At 59.2% G+C, this 23645-nt stretch overlaps 2 protein-coding genes and 1 long non-coding RNA gene across 22 annotated transcripts in view; 2 read left to right on the top strand and 1 right to left on the bottom strand.

Moving 5' to 3' along the window:
• ALDH1L1 (aldehyde dehydrogenase 1 family member L1) overlaps positions 1–11095 on the top strand; it is a 24490-nt gene extending 13395 nt beyond the window's left edge. For all 3 annotated transcript variants that reach the window (XM_081526642.1, XM_081526643.1, XM_081526644.1), the window contains 12 exons: positions 631–758; positions 1332–1482; positions 1635–1705; positions 3307–3412; positions 5491–5578; positions 5948–6041; positions 6939–7038; positions 7108–7206; positions 8204–8369; positions 9355–9460; positions 9888–10087; positions 10883–11095. In XM_081526642.1, coding sequence (XP_081382768.1) covers positions 631–758; positions 1332–1482; positions 1635–1705; positions 3307–3412; positions 5491–5578; positions 5948–6041; positions 6939–7038; positions 7108–7206; positions 8204–8369; positions 9355–9460; positions 9888–10087; positions 10883–10938 — 1365 coding nt within the window. In that variant the 3' untranslated portion in view covers positions 10939–11095. The remainder of the gene's footprint in view (positions 1–630; positions 759–1331; positions 1483–1634; positions 1706–3306; positions 3413–5490; positions 5579–5947; positions 6042–6938; positions 7039–7107; positions 7207–8203; positions 8370–9354; positions 9461–9887; positions 10088–10882) is intronic.
• LOC145520371 (uncharacterized) lies at positions 8733–14574 on the bottom strand. The gene is made up of 2 exons (XR_014064436.1): positions 14042–14574; positions 8733–12082 (listed from the first exon to the last, which is right to left on the bottom strand). It is a non-coding gene; the product is annotated as an uncharacterized LOC145520371 (long non-coding RNA).
• SLC41A3 (solute carrier family 41 member 3) overlaps positions 13400–23645 on the top strand; it is a 21515-nt gene continuing 11269 nt past the window's right edge. For 2 of the 18 annotated variants that reach the window (XM_081526651.1, XM_081526662.1), the window contains exons 1-3: positions 13519–13690; positions 14606–14900; positions 18600–18852. In XM_081526651.1, coding sequence (XP_081382777.1) covers positions 18640–18852 — 213 coding nt within the window. In that variant the 5' untranslated portion in view covers positions 13519–13690; positions 14606–14900; positions 18600–18639. Of the gene's footprint in view, positions 13691–14605; positions 14901–15547; positions 16094–18599; positions 18887–23645 lie in introns of those variants that run through there. The other 16 variants (XR_014064435.1, XM_081526650.1, XR_014064433.1 and 13 more) reach the window with 14 other exon arrangements.

Below are 23645 nucleotides of genomic sequence, written 5' to 3'. Positions count from 1 at the left end.
GGTCACATTCTCACACACACACACACACACACACACACACACACACACACATTCTGAGACGGACACACTCCTACATATGCACACCTGAAGAGGACTGGGATGCAGAATGTGGGTCCTGAGGGGGTTTACAGAGAGTAACAGGCGGGCTGTGTGGACCCAGACAAGGACCCCCAGGCGAGCCTGTCAGGGGCTGACAGCACCTCCAAGCCACCGCTGGGGACCCCGGGCAGGAGGCCATGTGAACCCCTGGGCCGTGGGCTTGGAGACACTGGCCTCAGCCACCCCCCACCTCCACCCTGTCCGGGTGGAGGCCTGAGCTGCAGGGCAGGTGGGCACCCTCAGGGCACAGGGTCCAGGGACTCGGGCTGGCTTATTAAGAAAAAGACCTCCCAACCAGGACCCACTCAGTGTGCGGGTCTGCTTCTGCTCTTGGTCTGAAGACGCTGAGCCCCCCTGGCCTGCGGCTGCAGTCTGGGTCTGTCGCCCTGTTTGGGGTAGGGGGCAGCGAAAGCCCCGGGGGACGTGGAAACACAGCCCCTCCCGGCCACACACCCCCCTCCCGTGAGCCCAGCCTTCCCCCACGGGGCCCCCAGGGGGGCCTGGAGGGCTTCAGGGCTTGGCCCCCCGCAGGTCCTCTGCCAGGTGTCCCTGGCCCAGGTCAGCGACGTGGACAAGGCAGTGGCTGCTGCGAAGGATGCCTTTGAGAACGGCTTGTGGGGCAAGATCAGCGCGCGGGACCGGGGCCGCCTTCTGTACAGGTGCGAGCCCCACGCCCGCCATCCCCATTCCCGAAGCTCAAGGAAGCTTCTGGGAGGAAGGACTTGCGACTTCACAGCCGGGTGGCCCTGAGGGAGGAGTTTCCTATATCACGTCTCCCTCCCAGTGAGGCCCTGGGTGCCACCAGAAGCCCAGGGAGGACCTGGGTTGCTCCCGCTCATGGCCAGTCAGCCAGGCCGGACCTGGGAACTGCCTCCCTGGGGGTTCCTGGAGGGGCCAGCAAGCTGGGAGCATACGGGGGTGCTGGGGCCTGCTGGTGGCTGGGGCGGGACGGGTCGATCCCGTGAGCAAGGCTGAGAGTGGCTCTGGACGGGTGGTCTCCACCTGCCCCCCCAACCCTGCCCCCAAAGGTGAGGCCCTCACATGGGGGGGGTGTCCCACCTCCCAGGAGCCCACAGCAACCCGTCACGCCCCTCCAGCCAAGGGAATGCTGCCCCATCTCACAGATGAGGACACTGAGGCCAGAGCCTAAGTCAGGGGCAGACCCCTGAGAGAGCAGGCGGGCTGTGCTGGCCTGAGGCCAGCGCCCCTTCCTGGCCCCCTGCCCCCCCCAGGCTGGCAGAGCTCATGGAGCAGCACCAGGAGGAGCTGGCCACCATCGAGGCCCTGGACGCAGGCGCAGTCTACACGCTGGCCCTGAAGACGCACGTGGGCATGTCCATCCAGACCTTCCGCTACTTCGCTGGCTGGTGCGACAAGATCCAGGTGGGGCTCTGAGCACCTCAGCCATCCTGTCTGACACCAGCTGGGGCCTCGGGACAGACAGTCCCATCCCGCCCTGGGCCCGGGTGCAAGCAGCTGCCCGGGGTGGGGGGTGGCCAGAGTCCCCCCAGTGACACCACTGCTGCTTCATCCAGGGCTCCACGATCCCCATCAACCAGGCCAGACCCAACCGGAACCTGACCATGACTCGGAGGGAGCCCATCGGGTGCGTCATGGGCTGGGCACGACCCAGGAGTGCACATGGGAGCTCGGATGTCCCTCCCCGGGCACATATTTATCAGACAGCGATTCCTTTGCCTGGTGGCTCAGATGGTAAAATCGTCTGCTTGCCATGCTGGAGACCCGATTTCAATCCCCGGGTCGGGAAGATCCCCTGGAGAAGGAAATGGCAACCCACTCCAGTACTCTTGCTTGGAAAATTCCATGGATGGAGAAACCTCGTAGACTATAGTCCATGGGGTCCCAAAGAGTTGGACACGACTGAGTGACTTTACTTTCACTTTTCATTCCTTTGTCAACCCCGCCTGCCAGATACCTTGTTTCCAGATAAGGTCACCCCCTCAGACAGGGCTGCAGGCATGACCCAGCCCTGGTGACAGCAAGTCTCTGCAGGCTTTCAGCTTTGGAGCCTGCAGCCCAGTTCTCCTTCTCCCTGGGGCTCTCACCCTGCTCCCTCTCAAGCTCTGTCCCTCTGGATCTGCCGGGTGTATCTGGGTTGGGTACTAGCTTTCCTAACTCCTCAGCACACCCCATCACTCCCAGGAAGGTTTGTGGGCCCCAGGCTGGCCCCAATCCGCACGGCACTCCTGCTCTGCTGGCCAAGTGGCTCCTTACTGACCTGTCTGCCCTTGGTCTCTGAGCACCTTCCTCCCACTGCTGGGCTCAGCCAGGCTGTCGTTGTTTGGGGAAACATTCTCTGATGATGACGGAGAAGATGATGATGAAGGTGATGGTGAAGAAGATGGTGATGAAGATAATAGTGGAAATGATGGTGATGAAGACGATGGTGAAGACAATGGTGATGAAGATGGTGATAAATGATGAAAATGATGGTGATGAAGATGATGGTGAAGGCAGCAATGACAGTGAGGAAACAGCAGTCACCTGGTCTTCAAGGGGCTTCCATGGGGATGAGCTCATCTCACTGACCCGCAGAGAGGGGCTGCCATCTCCAGGTTCTACAGGGCCACGTGGTATCATCAGTATGTCTCCTAGGACGTGGGGGTCCCTCCATGGAGACACTGCCCAGCCAGAGGCTTCTCTGGGACAAGGGGCGGCACCGATGCTGGACACCACCTCTTAGCTCACAGCGCGCAGGCTTCCTCAGGCCCCCAGACGGACCACGTCCTTCTCGTTCCCATGACGAGGGTCCTGGCCTAATACCCAGGAGGATCCTCATCCACACCAACCCAAGTGACACTTGACCATCTCTCACATCCTCCTGCCTCCACACACGACCTCTGACCCTCTCTCATGGCTGCCTGTCCACCCCTGTGGTCCCAGACCGTCTCCCAGGCCCTGCCTGTCCCCACCCATGCCTGCCTGCTGTCACCCTCCTCCTGGTGCAGCCCCTTCCAGGCTGTGTCCCTAGAGGGTGTCCCAGCAGAAACCACAGCATGCTCTGCCATCGCCCCTGCTGGGAAGGGGCTGCCTCAGACTGGGCACACCGCCCAGTCCAGGCCTGGGCAGGCAGCTGCACACTGGCCCTGGGCAGGGCCTGGCCCTGGAGAAGAGGGAGGAGGCCGCGAGGTCCGGGCGAGGACCCCGGGAGAGCAGAGAGACAAAGCCCGGCCTTCCTGCCCACAGGGTCTGCGGCATCATCATCCCCTGGAACTACCCCCTGATGATGCTGTCCTGGAAGACGGCCGCCTGCCTGGCTGCAGGCAACACAGTGGTGATCAAGCCTGCCCAGGTGGGTGCGGGTGCGGCCCAGGGAGGGCGTGGGCGCTACCTGGCAGGGCGGAGGCGGGCCACAGGCCCCTTCGACCCCCACATGCCCCCCACCCCGCATAGGAGAAGGCTCTGCAGGTGAGAGTGACCTCCGTGGGCCAGCCCACAGGGCAGACCTGGTGTGTTTGGGTCTCGGGACCGAGTCAGGCTGGCCAGGCTGTGTGTGCAGCCGCTTGGTGAGCATCCGTGTCTTTTCTGGGGACACCAGCTCAGCCCGTCTGTGGCCCCGGGACCCAGGCTCTGGGCTCTGAGCCTGGGGCGTCTACCATTAAAGCTGGAGCTTCAAATCCCGAACATCCGCGGGAAGCTCCTGTGTGTCCACCACCTGGGCTTCTCAGAGAAGCCACATGACACGGGTCCCTCTCAGACAAGCCATGTGACAGGGGGTCCTTCTCAGAGAAGCCACGTGATGGGGGTCCTTCTCAGAGGAGCCACATGACAGGGGGTCCTTCTCAGAGAAGCCACGTGACAGGGGTCCCCCCTCAGAGAATCTACGTGATGGGTTTCTTCTCAGAGGAGCCACATGATGGGGGTCCCCCTCAGAGAAGCCACGTGACGGGGGTCCCCCTCAGAGAAGCCACGTGACGGGGGTCCCCCCCTCAGAGAAGCCACGTGATGGGGGTCCTTCTCAGATAAGCCACGTGACGGGGATCCTTCTCAGAGAAACCATGTGACGGGGCTCCTTCTCAGAGAAGCCACGTGACGGGGGTCCTTCTCAGAGAAGCCACGTGATGCGGGTCCTTCACAGAGAAGCCACATCACGGGGTCCCCCTCAGAGAAGCCACATGACGGGGGTCCTTCTCAGAGGAGCCACGTCACAGGGGTCCCCCTCAGAGAAGCCACGTGATGCGGGTCCTTCACAGAGAAGCCACATCACGGGGTCCCCCTCAGAGAAGCCACGTGACGGGGGTCCTTCTCAGAGGAGCCACATGACAGGGGTCCCCCTCAGAGAAGCCACATGACGGGGGTCTCCCCTCAGAGAATCTACATGATGGGTTTCTTCTCAGAGGAGCCACATGACGGGAGTCCCCATCAGAGAAGCCACGTGACGGGGGTCCCCCCTCAGAGAAGCCATGTGACAGGGGTCCTTCTCAGAGGAGCCACGTGATGCAGGTCCTTCTCAGAGGAGCCACATGACAGGGGGTCCCCCTCAGAGAAGCCACGTCGCAGGGTCCCTCTCAGAGAAGCCACATGACGGGGGTCCCCCTCAGCGAAGCCACGTGATGGAGGTCCTTGTGCTGGAGTGGCCTGAGCAACATGGCCTGTGGTGGGATCACCCTATGAGCCGTCATCCTTTGTCTGGACTTCAGAGAGATCAGTTAGGAGCTGCAGGCTGGATGCTGGGGCAGTTGGCCAGGGTGTCTCACTCCCTCAGCTCCTGTGGGTGGTTGGGCCTCAAGGGTATTAACATAATAGAAACCAGTGAAATGATACCGGCTCACCAGAGTCCCACACTCCTCAGGCATTTTAACACACAATGAATTCCCCCACTGACTTGCACACAGCCCCTGTGTGCCCCTCCGCCACAGCCCCTGAGGTGACCCTTAACTTCTCCCTCGAGGCTGGGGGGCTGCTGACAGGTCAAAGCAGTTGTCCCTGGAGCGTCCACTTGCCCAGCCCCTCAGGGTCTGAACACCCACACAAGCACTGCTCAGCCATAGGCCCAGCAGTGGGCGGGGCACAGATCCCCGAACCAGGATTCCCCCAGCCTGGGGGGCGAGGAGGCAGGTTGGCCGTGGCAGAATCACACAGGGTGGGTGGGGTGAGACTGGGCACTGAGGAGCTTTCAGAGGCCAGCAGGCACGGGCAGCGGCAGAGGAGGGCCGGTGGTTCTGAGGGCCAGGGAGAGGAGCGCCCTCGGCCTCTGAGCATGGGCCCTGGCACCCCGGGGCTTGGCACAAACAGGTGGAGATGGGGGAACATGCAGGGAGCCCAGGCCCGGCGTGGGGCTGCGGGGGCAAAGCCGCTGAAGTGAGCAGCCTGGTGCCCCGCTCCCGCTGCCCAGCCCTCTGGACCTGACCGCCTGTCCTGTGTCCTCAGGTCACCCCGCTCACAGCCTTGAAGTTTGCGGAGCTGACCCTGAAGGCGGGCATCCCCAAGGGCGTGGTCAACGTCCTGCCAGGATCTGGTATGGCCGGGGACGGGGCACGAGGCCTGCCGCGTGACACATCCCGACGTGCAGGCGGCAGTGGGGGGGCCTGCCTGGGGAAGCCCCAGGACTGGGGGACTCCTGGATGGGGTTGGGGAGCGTGACTGTTGGCTGCAGCCGCTGACTGCAAGGAGAGGCTGTTGACTGAAGTGGAGAAGACGGAGGGGGAGCGGGACTGGGGAAGCTTAGAGGTTGAGTCTCAGATACGCTGAATTTGAGAGGCTGGAAGACCTCCCAGTGGAGGTTCTGAGCCCCCGGGGAGGACGGGAGTGTCTGACCCTGAGTGGCTGGAGATGGGTGGCCAGGCTCCGTGGCCGCCCTGACCTCCCCCCGCCCACCCCTGCACAGGCTCACTGGTTGGCCAGAGACTGTCGGACCACCCAGATGTGCGGAAGATCGGGTTCACAGGGTCCACCGAGGTTGGCAAGCACATCATGAAAAGGTAGGTGGTGGAGAGGGCGGAGGGGCCAGGGGCCGCAGGCCAGTGGGGCTCCATGACCTCTTTCTGGGGTCAGCCTGAAGGGACAGAGGGCATGGAGGGGGTGGGGGGCCACGAGAGCAAAGCCTGCGCTGGGATGGTGGGGGGGAGCTGGGGTCGGGGAGGGGAGGAGGTGGGGGCCTGGTCTCACAGGGACCCTCCAGCCCAGACCCTCGCTGCTCTTCTGAGTGATCCTGCACTGGAGCTGCCCTCAGCCCCCATGTCCCGTTCCCATATCCTCCATCTCATGTCCCATGTCCCCCATCCCGTGTCCCGTGTCCCGTGTCCCATGTCCCCTGTCCCGTGTCCTGCGTCCCCCATCCCGTGTCCCATGTCCCGTGTCCCATGTTTCCCCATCCCATGTCCCATGTCCCGTGTCCCCCATCCCATGTCCCATGTCCCCATCCTGTGTCCTGTGTCCCATGTCCAGTGTCCCCCATCCCGTGTCCCATGTCCCGTGTCCCATGTTCCCCCATCCCATGTCCCGTGTCCCATGTCCCGTGTCCCGTGTCCCATGTCCCCATCCCGTGTCCTGTGTCCCATGTCCCGTGTCCCGTGTCCCATGTCCCCCATCCCATGTCCTGTGTCCCGTGTCCCCCATCCCGTGTCCCGTGTCCCATGTTCCCCCATTCCGTGTCCCATGTCCCGTGTCCCCCATCTCATGTCCTGTGTCCCGTGTCCCCCATCCCATGTCCTGTGTCCCGTGTCCCATGTCCCATGTCCCCATCCCGTGTCCTGTGTCCCATGTCCCGTGTCCCCCATCCCGTATCCCGTGTCCCATGTCCAGTGTCCCCCATCCCGTGTCCCATGTCCAGTGTCCCCTACTCCATTTCCCAGCCCATCTCTCCCTGTCCCTTTCAGCTGCGCCCTGAGCAACGTGAAGAAGGTCTCCCTGGAGCTGGGCGGGAAGTCGCCCCTCCTCATCTTCGCGGACTGTGACCTGGGCAAGGCCGTGCAGATGGTGAGCACTGTGGGGGGCGGGGGGCTGCCCCAGGGGTTGTAACCCAGTGCCGTTCTCCCCTCCGCACAGGGCATGAGCTCCGTCTTCTTCAACAAAGGCGAGAACTGCATCGCCGCTGGCCGGCTCTTCGTGGAGGACTCCATCCACGACCAGTTTGTGCGGAGAGTGGTAGGTCCCGTAGCCAGGCCTGGCACTGCCTGCTCGCCAGCTGCAGGGCGTTGGGGGCCAGGGAGGGCCGGGCAGTGGAGTCCAGTGCCAGCCACTTGGGTCCTGGACCCCTCGGGGCGGCCATTGCAAGTCTTCCCTGGGCTTTAGTATTTCAGCAAGCAGCAGCAGCCCCGTGGCTCCAACCCACATGCTGCCTCTCCCCGCCCCACTGGCCCCTGCACATCTGCCCTCCCCATCCCTGCACACCTGTCCCCCTCCCTGCACACCTGCCCCCATCCCTGCACACCTGCCCTCCCTCCCTGCACACCTGCCCCATCACTGCACACCTGCCCCACCCCTCCCTATATACCTACCCTCCCCCCTCCCTGCACACCTGCCCTCCACATACCTGCACTCATCCCTGCACACCTGCCCCCCTCCCTGCACACCTGCCCCTCCCACACCTGCCCTCATCCTTGCACACCTGGTCCCTCCCTGCACACCTGCCCCTCCCACACCTGCCCTCATCCCTGCACACCTGCCCCCCCGCAAACCTGCCCCCCTTCCTGCACACCTGCCCCACCTCTCCCTGCACACCTGCCCCACCTCTCCCTGTACACCTGCCCTCCCCCCTCCCTGCACACCTGCCCCTCCCACACCTGCCCTCATCCTTACACACCTGCCCCCCTGCACACCTGCCCCCCTCCCTGCACACCTGCCCCCCTCCCTGCACACCTGCCCCACCCACTCCCTGCACACCTGCCCTCCCTCTCCCTGCACACCTGCACCATCCCAGCTCCCACACCAAGCTCAAATGCCCTTGAACAGGGGGTACATTTGAGGCTTCAACCCAGAAGGCAGGTTTGGAACCAGAACATGGTTCCAGAGGCCAGCATCTGGTGTGTGGACTTTCTTCAGGGCCCAGTGGTTGGTCACCAAAGATGTGTATGCGGGAGGCAGGTCAGGCGGTGACTGCGGTCAGGAACCCGGGCAACACTGACCAGGAGGGCGTCTGCAGGTGGAGGAGGTGGGGAAGATGAAGATTGGCAATCCCCTGGACCGGGACACCAACCATGGGCCGCAGAATCACCTGGCCCACCTGCGGAAGCTGCTGGAATACTGCCAGCGCGGCGTGGAGGAGGGGGCCACACTGGTGTGCGGCGGGAAGCAGGTTCCTCGGCCAGGTCAGAGCCCTCTGGACTGGGCAGCAGATGGCATGGCCTCTGGGGCAGTGTCTGGGGGCCAGGCCCCTGCAGTCGGGCTCCCAGACTTCCACGGCCCCCAGGACCTCAGGGGTGGGGGAGCTTGGCTGTTGGGACACCTGCCAGACCAGGTGTAGGGCCTGCATACAGCCTCCTCCCAGCTGGAGGTCAGACCCCAGCATGCAGCTCTCCTTGGGGGCGCAGAGAGGGGTGTGAGCAGGGTGGGGTAGCAGGGTGCAGAGACTGGCCTGTGGAGCTCCAAGAGCTGGGGGGCACATTTCCTTTGCAGACAAGTGAATACAGGCCACACCCACACCCTATGAGTCAACAAATGTCCATACATGACACATTTTAAAAATTATAATTGCTGTTATAATTTATACATATATATAAACATGGACTATTAAATTAATAGGGGCTTCCCTGGTGGCTCATAGGGTAAAGATGGGTTCAATCCCTGGATCAGGAAGATTCCCTCGAGGAAGGGCATGGCAACCCACTGCAGAATTCTTGCCTGGAGAATCCCATGGACAGAGGAGCCTAGCAAGCTACAGTCTATGGGGCTGCAAAGAATCAGACGCAACTAAGCAACTAACAACACTATTAAATTCATCTTTTTGTTGTTGTTCTTCTAAACAGTAGAGAGAAAATTTCAAGTCTCTTGATTATACCTGAATTGGGCCAAATTCAATCTCAGTCCAGCGGGTCTCAGGGCCTATGACTCTGTGTCCAAAGGAGAAATAGTTAGAGAAAGCCTTTCTGATGCCAGAAACGTTTCCGTGGAGTGGTTAGGGCCTGTGGGGGTGGTAGTTGGGATGGGAGGAGGTGTGTCCAGCTGAGAGCACTCGCTCCTGGTGGTGGACGGAGCAGCTCCGTCGTCGAGGCGTGAAAGGCAGCAAGGCTCATGGCCTGCGTGCAGGGGCAGGGGAGACGCTGGCAGGTCTCGAATCCCTCGTCTCCCCCCCAGGCTTCTTCTTCGAGCCGACGGTCTTCACAGATGTGCAGGATCACATGTTCATAGCCCGGGAGGAGTCCTTTGGGCCCGTCATGATCATCTCTCGTTTTGCTGACGGGTAGGGGTCCCGCTCAGGCCTCTTCAGAGCCCATCCTGGTCACCGGGGTCTTCACGCGAGCTCGGACCGGTGGGGCTGTGGACGTAGTCGGACCCCCGCAGAGTCCTCTCGGCCCCAGAGGAGACCACGGCTGGGAGGGTGGCTGCAGGGCTTCAGGACCGCCGGGGGTGTCCTCTGTGTCTCTCTGGGAGGCTCCACAGCGTGCTGGCTTCCACCCTGAGTCCCAATGGCTGTGTCTTGAGGGGCTCGCACAGCAGTCATCATTTATTTCGCTCATGAATCTGCAGTTTGGTTGGCAGGACTGACTGTTCATGGCCCTGTGCTATGTCGGGCTCTGCCTGGGGCGGGGGTGCAGGCCCCTTGGTGCCCTCTGTCCAGGGCTGGCCCCTTGCCCTCCCCACAGAGGCCCTCCTGGTTTTCCCTGCAGCGACGTGGACACGGTGCTGACTCGGGCCAATGCCACGGAATTCGGCCTGGCCTCTGGCGTCTTCACCAGAGACATCAACAAGGCCCTGTATGTCAGCGACAAGCTGGAGGCTGGCACCGTGTTCGTCAACACGTACAATAAGACTGATGTGGCTGCTCCCTTCGGAGGGTTCAAGCAGTCAGGGTTCGGCAAAGACCTGGGTAAGCCAGCCATGCCTGCTTTCCTTTATTCATTCAACAAACACCCATTCGAGGCCGCTCAGCCCAGGGGTCAGGGTAGAGCTGACGAGATGGCCATTTACTTCTGTCTGGGAGCCGACAGGCCAGTGACCAAGGCAGGGAGTCAGATCCTGCTAGAAGCTGTCCAGACAGTGGTCTGAACAGGAGGCTGGACAGTGGCTTTAGCTGAGGGCTGGGTGGACTTCCCGGAGAACATGTTCCTGGGCTGAGATCCAACCGAGCGGCTGGAGGAGCTGCTATTGGAGCTGCAGAGAGAGGCTGAGCACTTGAGTGCGCCGGGGGGCAGCAAGGGGTAGATTGAGGGGGCCTGGGAGCCCTGATCAGGGCTCAGGCTTCATCCTCAGAGAGCGAGCCCGTGGGGACTGGGCGAACCCGAGAGGATGATGTGAGTGCCAAGGCAGAGAGGGTGGCACCGGGCCGGGCCTTCCCAGGGAAGCAGACCTCTGCCCGGTACCCCCCTTTTCCTGGCCGCTCCATGACTTGGGGTGGCTCCCACCCCCCATCCTGCCACTGTGGAAGCCGGCAGCTGGGGGCTGGATACTGTGGGGGATCGGCTGGCTCTGGTGCCCAGCTTGGGGAGGGGCAGGAACGTGCAGGAGAGCAGCAGGGCCCCTTGAAGCTGTGGGTAGATGGGGGTCTGGGAGGTGACACGGGGGCAGGGGTCCTGAGATGACCACAGCGCTGGGCACGCCAGAGCCGCCTGCCAGAGCAGCTGCTGGGACCGTGACGTTGTCCCTGGCGCGGGGTTTCTTGCAGGAGAGGCAGCCCTGAATGAGTACCTGCGGGTCAAGACGGTTACCTTCGAGTACTGAGGAGGGTCTCAGGACCGTCTCCGGCTGTGGGCTCGACCCCGAATGCAGTGGAAGCCTCTGGCCTGCACCCCTGTCCCCACCTGGGACCCCCACCTTGCCCAATCTGTGTGACCTCGGTCAGGAAGTGACCCCATGTGAATAAAGGTCCTGGACAGCATCTGTGTCCCCACCTGTCCGCGTGCCCGGGCCCCACAAGCCCTGGCTCTCGGGCTCTGTCACCTGCCTGGGGCCCGTTGTGAGGCCATGCCGTAGAGGGGACCCACCCTGTCCAAGGGGGCGTGACCTGCCTCTCCAGCCCTGACTGTCTCGTCTCTCTGGAGGATGGGGTTGTGGGAGAACTGAGAGTTGGAGCTTCTGGTCCTGGCTGGGTCTTTCTGGTGGCCAACCCACCAGAAGCCCCCAGAGTTGCTCCTGGTGTTCCTTTCACTTTGGGCATGACAGGGGCTTGGGGGCTGTGTGCCAGGACCTAGGGGTCAGAGGCCAGTGTGCAGTCTCTATTATCTCACTGGAAGGAGCACAGACTGAGTTATCTGCATTTGTTTGCCTTTATTCCTCCTTTCCTAACTCCCAGATTTTATCTGGGCTCATGGATGCCTGAAGGAGGAGGGAGTTCCCAGCCTCCCCTGCAGCCAGGCAGTTGTCACGGCGCCCCGTCTAGTGGACAGAGCTCCAGGGAACGTGGACCCTGCCCGTCCAGAGGCCCAGCTCTGAGGGGAGCTGGGGCTCAGGCCGTCCCCCCCAGGACGAGTGTGGACCCGCCGATGGGCCTTTTCCTTACAAGCCCCAGGAGCAGCAGGCTCGGGGTGGGGGCGGAGATGCCACTGAACGCCTGCCGTCACAGAGGGGACCCGCCGGCAGCCTGTCCCTTGGGGAGAGTGAACCTGCCCCCACTCTGTATAATGTTTAAATGCATTTATCCTCACCATGTTAACAAAACCGTTCCAGGCAGTTTAGAAAAATAATACTGTTAAAATACTCGTGAGTGAACCGGGGCAGAGAGTGTGCGGTGGGAAGGTGTGCAGGAGACACTCACAGGGAGACTTGACCTGCTTCTAAAACTGGAGAAGCGTCAGAGCGTCCCAGCTGCCGGAGGAGGAGGAGACCTGACCCACGGCGTCCGTGGGACAGAAACAGTCTCGCTTTCCTGGAGGAGAGAAAGAAATTCATCTTATGAGTCCTCCTGAAACATATTAGTCTTCCTAAAACTGCGGTGACCACCATCTTACATGATTTTACACAGGGTGGTGATGAAATCAAATCCACATTTTAAGGCAAGACGAGAAATATGTAAGCAAACATCAGCAGCATCAGAACTCTCTCATCTTGCTAAACCGAAACTCACAGAGTTTCAGTGATCACAGAGCTGAGCTGTCACTTCCCGCCAGAAGGAAAAAGGCCCACACTGCCCACCACAGATCTGTGTAGTCACTACACAGGACATGGTACAGCTCAGAACTTTCAGGAATTCATGTCATGGCCCAAATCTAGCACAGCCACGTTCCATCATACTTTGAGCGTTCACGCTTCCATGCTCAGAGGTTCTGCAGCCAATTCGAGTGTGTGTGGAGGGCATCCCCAGACCTCCCAGGGGCTCTCACACACCAGCTGGGTCAGCTCAAGCCAGTCCTGACTCCATCTCCCTGGACTTAGGGAGACTTGACCCCAAGAGACTCCCACTTCTGACACCAGCTGGGAATCCTCAGTGGAGCTCGGTCCTGACACTGTCTCCCTCAGGTTAAGCGTGGTCCTGCAAGGCTCTCCCCGCCCCCAGCCTCAGGTGGGCACATGTGGTCTTGACCCACCCACCGCCTGCAGAACAGAGTGACCCCCCGCCACTGCCCACCTCCCCATGACCCTCTCTGCAGGTCCAGTTACTTCGCCAGAGGAGCTCACAGAATTCAGGAACACTTTACTCGCTAGATCGTAGGTTTTTTCCTTATATTAATAAAAGGCTGTGACTCAGGGACAGGCTGGTGGAAGAGACACAGCGGCAGGTAGCGGGGGTCCCAAGCTCCCACAGCCTCCCCAGGCCCCTCCTCCTCTCGCAGTCTACCCCCGCAGAGTCTCTCTGGTCCCTTCCTTTGGGGCTTCCCTGGAGGATTCCTTCTCGGGCATGACTGACTCCATCACTGGTCCCACCCCCAACCCCTCCCCTCCCGTAAGGTCAGGGGCTGGGACCCCAGTTCTGAGCTCTGGTCACACAGTGGCTCCCCTGGCAGCCGGCGCCCCCTCCACTCTTGGGTAAGATTTCCCAGAGTCACCTCATCTGCAGGACAAAAAAAACCTTCATCTCGCTCACCAAAGGGAATTCCGAGGGTTTAAGGAGCTCTGTGCCTGGAATCCCAGACGAAGACCAAGTGTATGTCTTACTATAAATCACACAGTCACAGACACTGAAACTGATGATGTACCACAAGCCCACGTGGCATTCATCTTTTTAACACCCTGCCAACCTCCATACCAGGGTGTGGTCTTTGGGGTGGCACCAGGGAACAGGCTCTCACTGACCTCAGGTCTCCTCTTTTGCCAGCCTCTCCACAACGTGAAGTCAGCCAGACCTGTGAGACTATTTTTAGCGGTGGCTCTGTCACCTCGATCCTTCAGGTCCAGGCCCTTGAGGCGTCTTTCTGGTGGCTGCTCCCTCCGCGGCTCCCCAGGTTGGGTCCTGGGAGCTGGACCATCGCTCCTGACACCCCACCTCGAGGAGGAACCCGCAGTTCAGCCACACCTGAGTCCCTGTTACTGCTGGCAGGTAAGTCCTCCTGCTCGGGAATTGGCCAGTAGGGTGGAGAAAACCCCCTGCCTGCCTGCCCTGGGAAACCTTCTGGCAGGGGCAGGGGTCGGCCACCCCTGACCCCCCACCTCTGAGCCAGCACAACTGGACGCTTTGGATGGCAGGCTTGTTTCCTCGTGGGCAGAGGTGGGAAATGGGAGGGCCTTGACATGTCTTCAGGGTCATCAGAAAACAAATTTCACTCCTTAGAATTTTACTAATTCACATATACATGTGATATGAATTTAATACCAAAGCCAGATAACCCATGGAGCGGTCACCTCTCAGCTGGACCCTAGGTGACCAGAGGGTGGTCCTGCATTTGCTCACCTTCCGGTGTTCACAGAGCTGGCCGGGTGGAAAGAGCAGTCCGACCTGCCTCTGCCTCTCCAGGCGTGGCCTTGGGCGAGTGCAGTGACTCTTCCTAAGTTTCTTCATCACCTCGCAGGGGGCCCTGGGGGTCAGCAGTGACGTCCGGAAAGCACACACCATGCCATCTGCACCCCTGCAGCAGGCCCATGGGACTTTCGGGGATTCCCAGGAGGGCTCTCTGCCCTGGGGAGCCACCTGCCCACCCGACCTGAAGGTCCAGGGCACCGCAGTCCAGGAAACACCAGCCCTCACTTAGGGATGGGCAGGACGGGAGTTGTGCAGGGCCTGGGGTGGGGGTACTCCCAGACCCCCAGAGTCCCTGCAGGACAGGGCTAAGCTCCGGGGGCTCACGGCTGCCTCCCCTGCCTGCCCACCCTGCACTGTCCTACCGGGATTCCTGGGATCACCTCCCAGATACGCTCATAGCCAGGTCTTTTCTGGGGGTGGGAACCTGAGGATGAACCTAGAGAGTCCCCTGGGGAATTCACAGTGTGAGAGGCAAAAATATCCTCCTTAATATAGCACAAGGACGTGGCCAAGACGCCTCCAAGGAGCGAGGAAGAAGGCCGAGAGGACAAGTGCCTGACACGCCCTGGACAGGCCGAGCCCTAAGGAGGCGGGGCAGCCGTGCGATCTGGGCTTCCATCTGGGCTTCCGCTGAGCTGCACTGCAGGGCAGGTGGGCTTCCTGTGGGAAGAGGCCCCAAACTCCAATCCCTGCGGGGGTCGCTCTGGGGCCGGCCTGCACCCTTCCCCTCCCTGCAGAGGGTAGCCACGTTCTGGCTCCACCCTGAGCGGGCTCCCAGGAAACCCTGAAGGTGAGCGGTGCCTGAGACCCCCTCCTGGGCGGGGGGGCGTCTCTCATCCTTCCTCCCACCTTGGCCAGAACAGGCCAGCGGTCAAAAGACAGTTTTGAGTCCATCGGGGAAAACTGAACCGCTGGGTGTTGTCAACTTTGTTAATATGATGCTGGTTTTATGGGAATGTCTGAGAAAACCGGCCTTATCCACTAAAGACTTAAGTATGTAGACGTGATGCTGGGAAAGACTGAAGGCGGGAGGAGAAGGGGAGACAGAGGATGAGATGGTTGGATGGCATCACCGACTGGATGGACATGAGTTTGAGCAAGCTCCGGGAGTTGGTGATGCACAGGGAGACCTGGCATGCCGCAGTCCATGGGGTCGCAGAGTCGGACACGATTGAGCGACTGGACTGAACTGATGTACAGGTGTAACATGTCTGCTGGACGCTTTAAAATAACTGCAGGAGGGGAAAAAAAATGTGTGCGGGGGCGGGATTCAGAGATAAGAAAAGGCCCAGTGCAGCGCATGCCCAGGCCGCTCGAGCGCTTCCGGGACGAGCGGGCGGGGGCAGGAGGGCCCTTACGCCCCTCCCCCGGGCCGACCAGCTCCACGCGTCCGCCCCGGCCGAGAGCCCCTCCCCACCCCCGCGCTGGGCGGGTCTCGGCGCCAGAATCCCGAGGACCGGGCGCCACCGCCCGAGGAGGGGGCAGGAGCTCAGCGGCCCAGCCCTCCTCCAGCCCCCGCCCCGGGGCCCGGCCCTCCCCCAGCCCCCGCTCCGGGGCCCCGCCCCCCCAGCCCCCGCCCCCGCCCCCGCCCCCGCCCGAGTCCTGATCCGCGCGGCCTGCGGGGCGAGGGCGGCACCGGACCCTAGGGACCCTGGACTGGGGCGGGGGGCGGGGCTCCGGGTCCGGGGGCGGGGACTCGGGTTAAGGGGCGGGACTCCGGGTCGGGGGCGGGGACTCAGGTCCGGGGGCGGGACTCCGGTCCGGGGGCGGGGCTATGGGTCCTGGGCGGGCTTGGGTGGACTCGCTGTCCCGCCTTCTCGGTGGCCCCGGCCGCGCTGCTCCTCTCGCCGAGCCACTTCCCGCCGCCCCCCGAGGGCATCCGGTGAGTGCGGCGCTGCGCCCGCTGGGCCCGGGGCAGGGTGCACGGAGCGGGCAGCACGCGGGTCCAGGCCCGGGGCGGGTGGAGCAGCGCGCGCGGAAGAGGTAGGGCTGGGGACTGCAGGGTTGGTCCGCGGGGCCCGACCGGGGGAGGTCAGGGGAGCACCCCCGGCTCGGAGCGGGGGAGGGGCGCTGTCGTTCAGGCCGCTCTGGCACCCGCGGCCCTCCCCCGCCGCAGATCTGAAAGCGCCCGGGTGGGTCCGGCGCCGTCGTCCTTTAAGGGCCCCCAGGCGCTCCGCTGAGGCCGTAATAAAGAGCGCTGACCTGAAACCACAGAGCCTCCGGGGGCTTGTGCCGGGGTGTGGGCAGGCCACGTGTCCTGCGATGCAGGTCATCTTATTCCCTCACCTCTTCACCACCCTGCGGAGGCACAGAACTGTGACTCTTCCAAGGACACGCGTGTGTGGGGAGGAGGAGCTGGGCTCCCTGAAGCAGAGGCCAGCGGGGTGCAGAGTCCAATATCTCACGCCCAGTGAGTGGTCAGGAGTGGCCCTGCCCCCCTGCAGTGGACGAGCACCAGTGAGTGACCCGGTCCCAGACCTGATGTTAGTGCTGGGGGAGCCAAGGGCAGGGCACGGAGGTGTCGGCGCTGGTGGGGAGCCGGTGTTTCAGAGAGGGGCTCGGGGTTTGGGGAGGCTGGGGGTGTTCTGCTTCTTGACCTTAATTTGTAAGTGATTCATACATACTTTCTGCTGAGATATAAAATCACCAAAAATCCGCCCTTTGAAATGTCCAGTTCAGGAGGACAGAAAGCCCCTGTCCACACAGAGACTTGCCCAAGAATGTTCAGGGCCGCATTATCCCTAACAGCCGGAATGTCCATCACCCGACAAAGGGCTAAGCAATATGTGGTCCAGCCACACAATGGATGTTACTCAGCCTTAAAAAGGAATGGCATGCTGACTCGTTTATCAACATGGAACACCTTTGAAAATGCTATCCTCAGTGTCATCTTCCTGTAGTTTTGTTCTGCATTTTCCAAACAGCTAGTGCTGAGCATCTTTTAATGTGCTTGCTTATTGGCTTTTGTGTTATCTTCTTTGGGGAAATCAACTCCTATGCCAGAGTTAAGTTGGGTTTATTGTTGAGCTGTGCTCTTTTTGTATTCTGAAAACTAGACCTTAATCAGATATATGATTGGCAAATATCCTCTTCTCATTTTGCGAGTGGTCTTTTCGCTTTCTTGATCGAGTTCTTTGAAATATCAAACTTTGACATTTTGATGAAGCCCCATTCTCCCTAATTTTTAATTGGTTTCTTGTCCTTTAGATGTCACATCTAAGGAACCGGAGCCTAATCCAAGGTCCCTATGTTCTCACCTATGTTTTCTTCTGTTTCATGGTTTTAGCTCTTAGGTTAGGTCTCTGACCCATTCTGAGTTAGTTTTTGTGTATGATCTGAGATGAGGATCCAGATTCATTCCTATGCATGTGGTGTCTCAGCACCATTGAGGCTGTTGAAAAGACTATTGTTTCCACATTGATTTTCCTTGTTGAAAATCAGCTGACCGTAGGTGTGTGGCTTTATCCAGATTCTAGGTTGTGTTTCACTGATCTGTGTTTGTAGTCTTACCCCACTGTTATGTGGCCTTGTTCACTCTAGTTCATAGTTCAGTCTTGAACTCCTCAAGTGCACGTTCTCTAACTTTGAACACTTTCCTCCAAGGCTGTTCAGGGTTCTGGGTCCCTTGCCTTTCCACATGAAGTCTGGGATCATCATGTCATTTTCACCAAAATAGGCCAAATTTGGACATGGATTGCCCCGAATCTGTAGATCAGTTGAAAAATATTGCCCTCTTAGCAATATTAAGTCTTCTCACCTGTGAATATGGACTATCTTTCCATTTGCTGGGTTTGTAACATTTTCTTTCAACAGTGTTTTCCAGTTTCCAGGGTCAAAGTTTTACACTTCTTTTGTGAAATGTATTCTTGAGTACTTTATGCTTCTTGATGCTATTGCAGGTGCAACTGTTTTCTTAATTTTTGGATTGTTTGTTGCTAGTGTATAGAAATAAAACAACTTTTTTATATCGATTTTGTATCCTATGACCTTAATGTACTTGTTTATCAGTTGTAATAGTTGTGTGTGTATGTGTGTGTGTATACATATGTGTGCATGTATGTGTGCATGTGTATACATATTCCTCAGGATTTTCTATGTACAGCACATGCCATTTCTACATGGAGGCAGTTATACTACTTCCTTTTCAACCTGCATGCTTGATATTCACTACTGAAGTCATCTGATCTTGGAATTTTCTTTATGAGAGTATTTTCATTACTAATTCAGTCTTCTGTTATAGGTCTTCTCCATTAAAACTTTTTTTTGAGTTAGTCTATATGTTTCTAGGAATTTGTGCATTTCATCTAGGTTTTCTAATTTGTCGGCATACCTACAATTCTCTCATAATTATTTAAAAATTTTTAAGTTTGGAAGTAATGTTCTCTCCTAAATGCCTGAGTCTTCTTCTTTTCTTGGTCAGCTACAGGTTTGTCGATTTACTCACTTTCTCCAAAGACCCAACCATTGCGTTTGTCGCTTGTGTCCCCAGGTTAAGGCTGTCAGGGCCCAGCTGTGCGCCTGCGGCCGGGATGGAGACCCGACAGCGGCGGCTGGAGGAGCTGGGGCTGCCACAGGCCCTCAGCACAGGGGGCGTCCCCGGCAGCCCGAGGACGGCCCCCACGCCCCTGGGGCCCGAGCTCAGCAGGGAGACCGCCTGGTCCATCGGCATCCAGGTGACCCTGCCCTTCCTGTTTGCAGGCCTGGGGCTGTCTGCAGCAGGCATCCTTCTGCACTATTTCCAGGTAGGAGGGGACAAATGGGGGTGTTGGGGGTGGGGTGCTGTCCAGTGTCCGCCTGGAGAGGAGGCACGGCACACTGTCCAGTTTGCGGTCAGGGGGCGGGGCCTTCTGCTCTTGCACACCACTTCTCCATAATTTGGGCAGGAGTCTTTCAGTTACTGATGACAGAGACTAACTTTAACCCAGGGTACGCTTTAGAAGACAATCATTAGCTCATATAATCGGAATAGCTGAGAGGTTGGATTTCAGGCATGGTGTGATCCAGGTGCTTAAATGGTATCAGGGTGCCGGCTCTTTATCTCTCAGCTCTGCTTCATTTTCAGGCAAGATTCTATGCTTAGAGGGGAGGGTGGCCTTTGGCAGTCAATGCTTTGTACACGTGCTCTTGAAAAACAAGAGACTTGTTTGCCAATCCATTATCAGTCTCCCCAATTTTTTTTAAATTAATGTATTTAACTAGAGGATAATCACTTTACAGTGTTGTGACAGTTTTTGCCGTATATCAGTATGAATCAGCCATAGGTATACATGTGTCCAGGCTTCCCTGGTCGCTCAGCTGGTAAAGAATCCGCCTGCAATTCAGGAGACCTCGGTTCCATTCCTGGGTTGGGAAGATCCCCTGGAGAAGGGATAGACTACCCACTCCAGTATTCTTGGGCTTCCCTGGTGGCTCAGATGGTAAAGAATCTGCCTGCAATGAGGGAGACCTGGGTTTGATCCCTGGGTCGGGAAGATCCCCTGGAGGAGGCCCTGGCAACCCACTCCAGTATTCTTGTCTGGAGAATCCTATGGACAGGGGAGCTTGGTAGGCTACAGTCCATGGGGTCTCAAAGACTCAGACACAACTGAGCGACTAAGCACACACAGCACACACACGTGTCCCCTCCATCCTGAACCTCCCTCCCACCTCCCTCCCCACCCCATCCCTCAAGGTTGTCACAGAGCGCCGGCTTTGGGTGCCCTCCCTTCTGCAGCGACTCTCACTGGTTTTGTTTTATGTATAGTACTGTGTATGTTTCAATGCTCTTCTCTCAAATCATCCCACTCTCTCCTTTTCCCGCTGGAGTCTCCCAAAATTGACCCTGCCGTCAAGTGTCCACTCCTGTTCCGATTATCACTCCCTGAGGGCTGACGTCTCTTGTCGTCAGTCTTTGAGGGGAGGCAGGGCTCTCAGTTTATACCCTAACAGGCCACCGTAGAGTTAGGAACCAGATGACAAAGCAGCCAATGCACCATCCCTCTCTTGTTTTCTGACTGTCAGAACCCCATTTCTGCATCAGGGCAATCTCTCCCTAGGAGGGCGTGGTTCCTAAGGATCCCTGAAGCCTTTAGCAGCCAGGTCATTCCTGCTGGTTGGAAAGAGCTGAGAACAGAGACTGCCTGGGATGGACAGCCAGCCGGAGCAGGCTGGCCCCTGCCTCCTGCTTGCTGCAGGACCCCATGCCCAGGGAACCTGGGCCGGCCCCTCACTGATTTAGATCCAGTCGAGGTTTGAGTCCCAGTCTGCCACTTAGCCGTTAAGGCTAGTGCTTTAAACATTTTTAGTTCAGTTCAGTTCAGTCGCTCCGTCGTGTCTGACTCTTTGTGACCCCATGGACTGCAGCATGCCAGGCCTCCCTGTCCATCACCAACTCCTGGAGTCTACTCAAACTCATGTCCATCAAGTCAGTGATGCCATCCAACCATCTCATCTTCTTTCGTCCCCTTCTCCTCCTGCCCTCAATGTTTCCCAGCATCAGGGTCTTTTCAGATGAGTCAGTTCTTCGCATCAGGTGGCCAAAGGATTGGAGTTTCAGCTTCAGTATCAGTCTTTCCAATGAATATTCAGGACTGATTTCCTTTAGGATGGACTGGTTGGATCTCCTTGCAGTCCAAGGGACTCTCAAGAGTCTTCTCCAACACCACAGTTGAAAAACATTCATTCTTCAGCGCTCAGCTTTCTTTATAGTCCAACTCTCATATCCGTACATTTTTTAAACCAACACTTAAAAATCAGGAGACGCCGCATAAAAATTCAAACTCCTGTTTGCTCTTGAAACCTTGGCAACCCCTCTGACATTGGACCCATATCCCCTTGTGGCCACAGTGAGTGGTCACTGCCCTCTCCGTGGCCACAGTCCCCACTGTCCATCCTGCGTGCCCCCCACTTCCCTCCACTACCTGCCCTCCCCCACCACGGGGGTCTCAGTGGCCCTTCTGCGCCCTGTCCAGGTCCTCATGGCGGCCGGCTGCCCCCCAGGCTCCTCGTGGACTTCGTCAGGCCCCAGCAGGGCTGCTGTGATGCCAGAGTCCCTGCCCCGGTCTGACTCAGCCCCAGACCCTCCTTCCTCCCGTGACCTGGCGCCCTCCGGCCCCACATGCTTCTCTAACCGGTGGTGAGTCAGCACCAGGGGGCGTCCAGGCCCCAGAAGCGCCCCCCCAGGCCTCACCCCCAAAACCCCTCCTCTCCTCGCCCTGCCGCCAGCCTCCTCGCCTACTCTTTTGCCCTGTTGTCTCTCTCTATCCCAGAGATTTTCAAAAAGCCTATTTCATCACGTGTTCATGCCAATATAATATCACCAAGCAGGTAACACGCACAGGTGTACAGATCATGTATGTGTGTGTATTTGGACATGCATGGATGCATATCTGTATATTCACACACACAGATGTATGAATCCCCTGCACACAACCGGTTTATAAGTTGTACTTGGAGCTGCAGGTCTCAGACCATCCGGGCAGTAGTGCTCTGCTCATGTGTAAGAACTCACCCCAGAATCACAGCTCCACAGGGGACGACTTCGAGACCCCTGTTGTGTTTCTCTGAAACCGTTTCAGGCCCGGCCAGGCTGCTGCACGGCAAGGTCTCCCCAGGCTTTCTGTCTCTGTGCGTTTCTCTGCCACCTCGTGGGTAGAATCCAGGCCCTGGATCGCCTGTGAGCACCCCGCTCCCGCCACTGCGTCAGGGTGGTCTCAGCTGCAGCAGGTCCCAGGAAACCCGACCTTGCGTGGGCCAGCTCAGAAGGAAACTTGGTGTCTCCCAAAATGCGGTTTCCGGGGCAGGACGACTGCACGGGTGGACAGCGAGGTCACCACCAGCTGACGACGCAGCCGAGGACCAGCATCTTCCCATCGCTGGCTGGTGGTGACGCCAGCGATGGTGGCAGGCCCCCCGGGAGCTGTGGGCTGACGTTCAGAGGTGAAGGGCAAGGCCCCGAGAGTCTGTTGAGCTGGGCACTGGGCAGAACGTGGAAGCTGCACCCATGGCAGCATGGCACAGTTAGGGATTGCCCACTGCGGGGTCAGCGTCTCCCCAGTCCCGAGTGCTGGGTGTGGGCTCAAGGATGGGACGCCAGCTTCAGGGTTGTCATCGTCCACTGTGAGTCTGTCTGTTTTTGTCCAGGACTGAGAACAGGCCACACTGAGCTGTCAGATGAAGGGTGGTCACTCAGCCAGCTTCCATCCCAGGGCTCCGTCCCGGGGCCTTCACCATATCGGGAGCTGGTCGGTCAGCAGAGAGCAGCTGGGTCAGGGTCGAGGCGTCCTGGGGGTGGCCGACCCCGACCCTGGGCAGACGAGGTCTTTGTTTCTCAGCCACGCGCCCCAGGCCTGGGACGGACCTGCTTGTGAGGGCTGCGCTCAGGAGTGTGAGCTGCCCTGGGTAGGGGGTGCTGGGGGTGGCAGGCTTGCAGGAGCGTGTGCCTGGCTCCCCCGGGGGGTGACTGGCCCGCCTGATGCCACAGGCTGCTCAGGGTCCAGGCGGGGCCCCTGGGCTCTGGGGGAACCATGGGGTGGAGCTGGGCGGCGGCAGGAACAGCCTGTAGGGGCGGCCGGGCAGCCCTGGGCAGGGGTCCTGGGGGGGAGGCCTCGGACGAGGGGGCAGGTCGCCGCCGGCTGGGGGCTTCGGTCCCGCAAGTTCACAGGTAGATGGGCTCGGCCGGCCACGGCGGAAGCAGAAACGAAGACCACCTTCCTGTTAACTGAAACTGTAACCGCCTTGAGCGCTGGGCCCCCTCACAGGCTGGGGGCATTCAGGCCTCTAAGAGTGACCAGTTTGCTCAGGACCATCCCAGGCTCAAGGTGACTTTGAGGACGGGAGGCCGTGGGGAGGCTGTGCTCCCGGGAAAAGGTGGTCCCCACCGAGGACCCCGAGACGTTTGCCCTTGCTGGTGAGTCGGGGGCAGGGTGGTTCTGACACGACGGCTCTGGGCTTCCATTCCTGGGAGGTTCTGAACAGAGGGGGTGCTGAGACCCTCCTGGGGGTCTGGGGGGCCAGTCAGAGGCCCGAGGAGGGCAGAACCCTTCAAGGCCACCCAGATTCCTCCTGCCGCCCAGCGCCACCAGGAATCCAGCCGAGCTCCTGCTGGAATCACATCCCTGGTTTCCTGGGTTAGGACACATCTTGTTCCCAAGCCGCACGGGAAAGTAATCACTTTCCTCACACAACGGCTTCTTTCATTTGTCTTTAGCACACTGTGTTTTTGAAGGTTCGCAGAAGCCAACAGGCATAGTAGATGTGCAGAAAGTCATGAAATAAAGGTCACTTAGGCTCCCACCCCCCCTGAAGACACACCTACTTTTAGCATTTTGGTGAATAGCCTTCTGAACTGTTCACTGCTTATGTGTGTGTGTTTATTTCTCATTAATTTTTGAACAAGAATGAGAAACGTTGTAACGATTTATAATGTGCTCACTTGGGGGCCTCTTCCTGTATGTAGCACGCAACAGCTGTTTATTTCCTCATCTTCCTTCCTGATGAGAGTGGCTTAGAGGCCCACGGTGCACGATTACAGGTGGATTATGACAATGGACCGCAG

The sequence above is a fragment of the Giraffa tippelskirchi genome, chromosome 9 (assembly GCF_054371585.1).
Source record: "Giraffa tippelskirchi isolate mGirTip1 chromosome 9, T2T-mGirTip1v1.2.pri, whole genome shotgun sequence".
Classification (NCBI taxonomy): domain Eukaryota; kingdom Metazoa; phylum Chordata; class Mammalia; order Artiodactyla; family Giraffidae; genus Giraffa; species Giraffa tippelskirchi.
The sequence above is the reverse complement of the archived record's forward strand: the minus strand, read 5'-3'. Positions and strand labels throughout refer to the sequence as shown.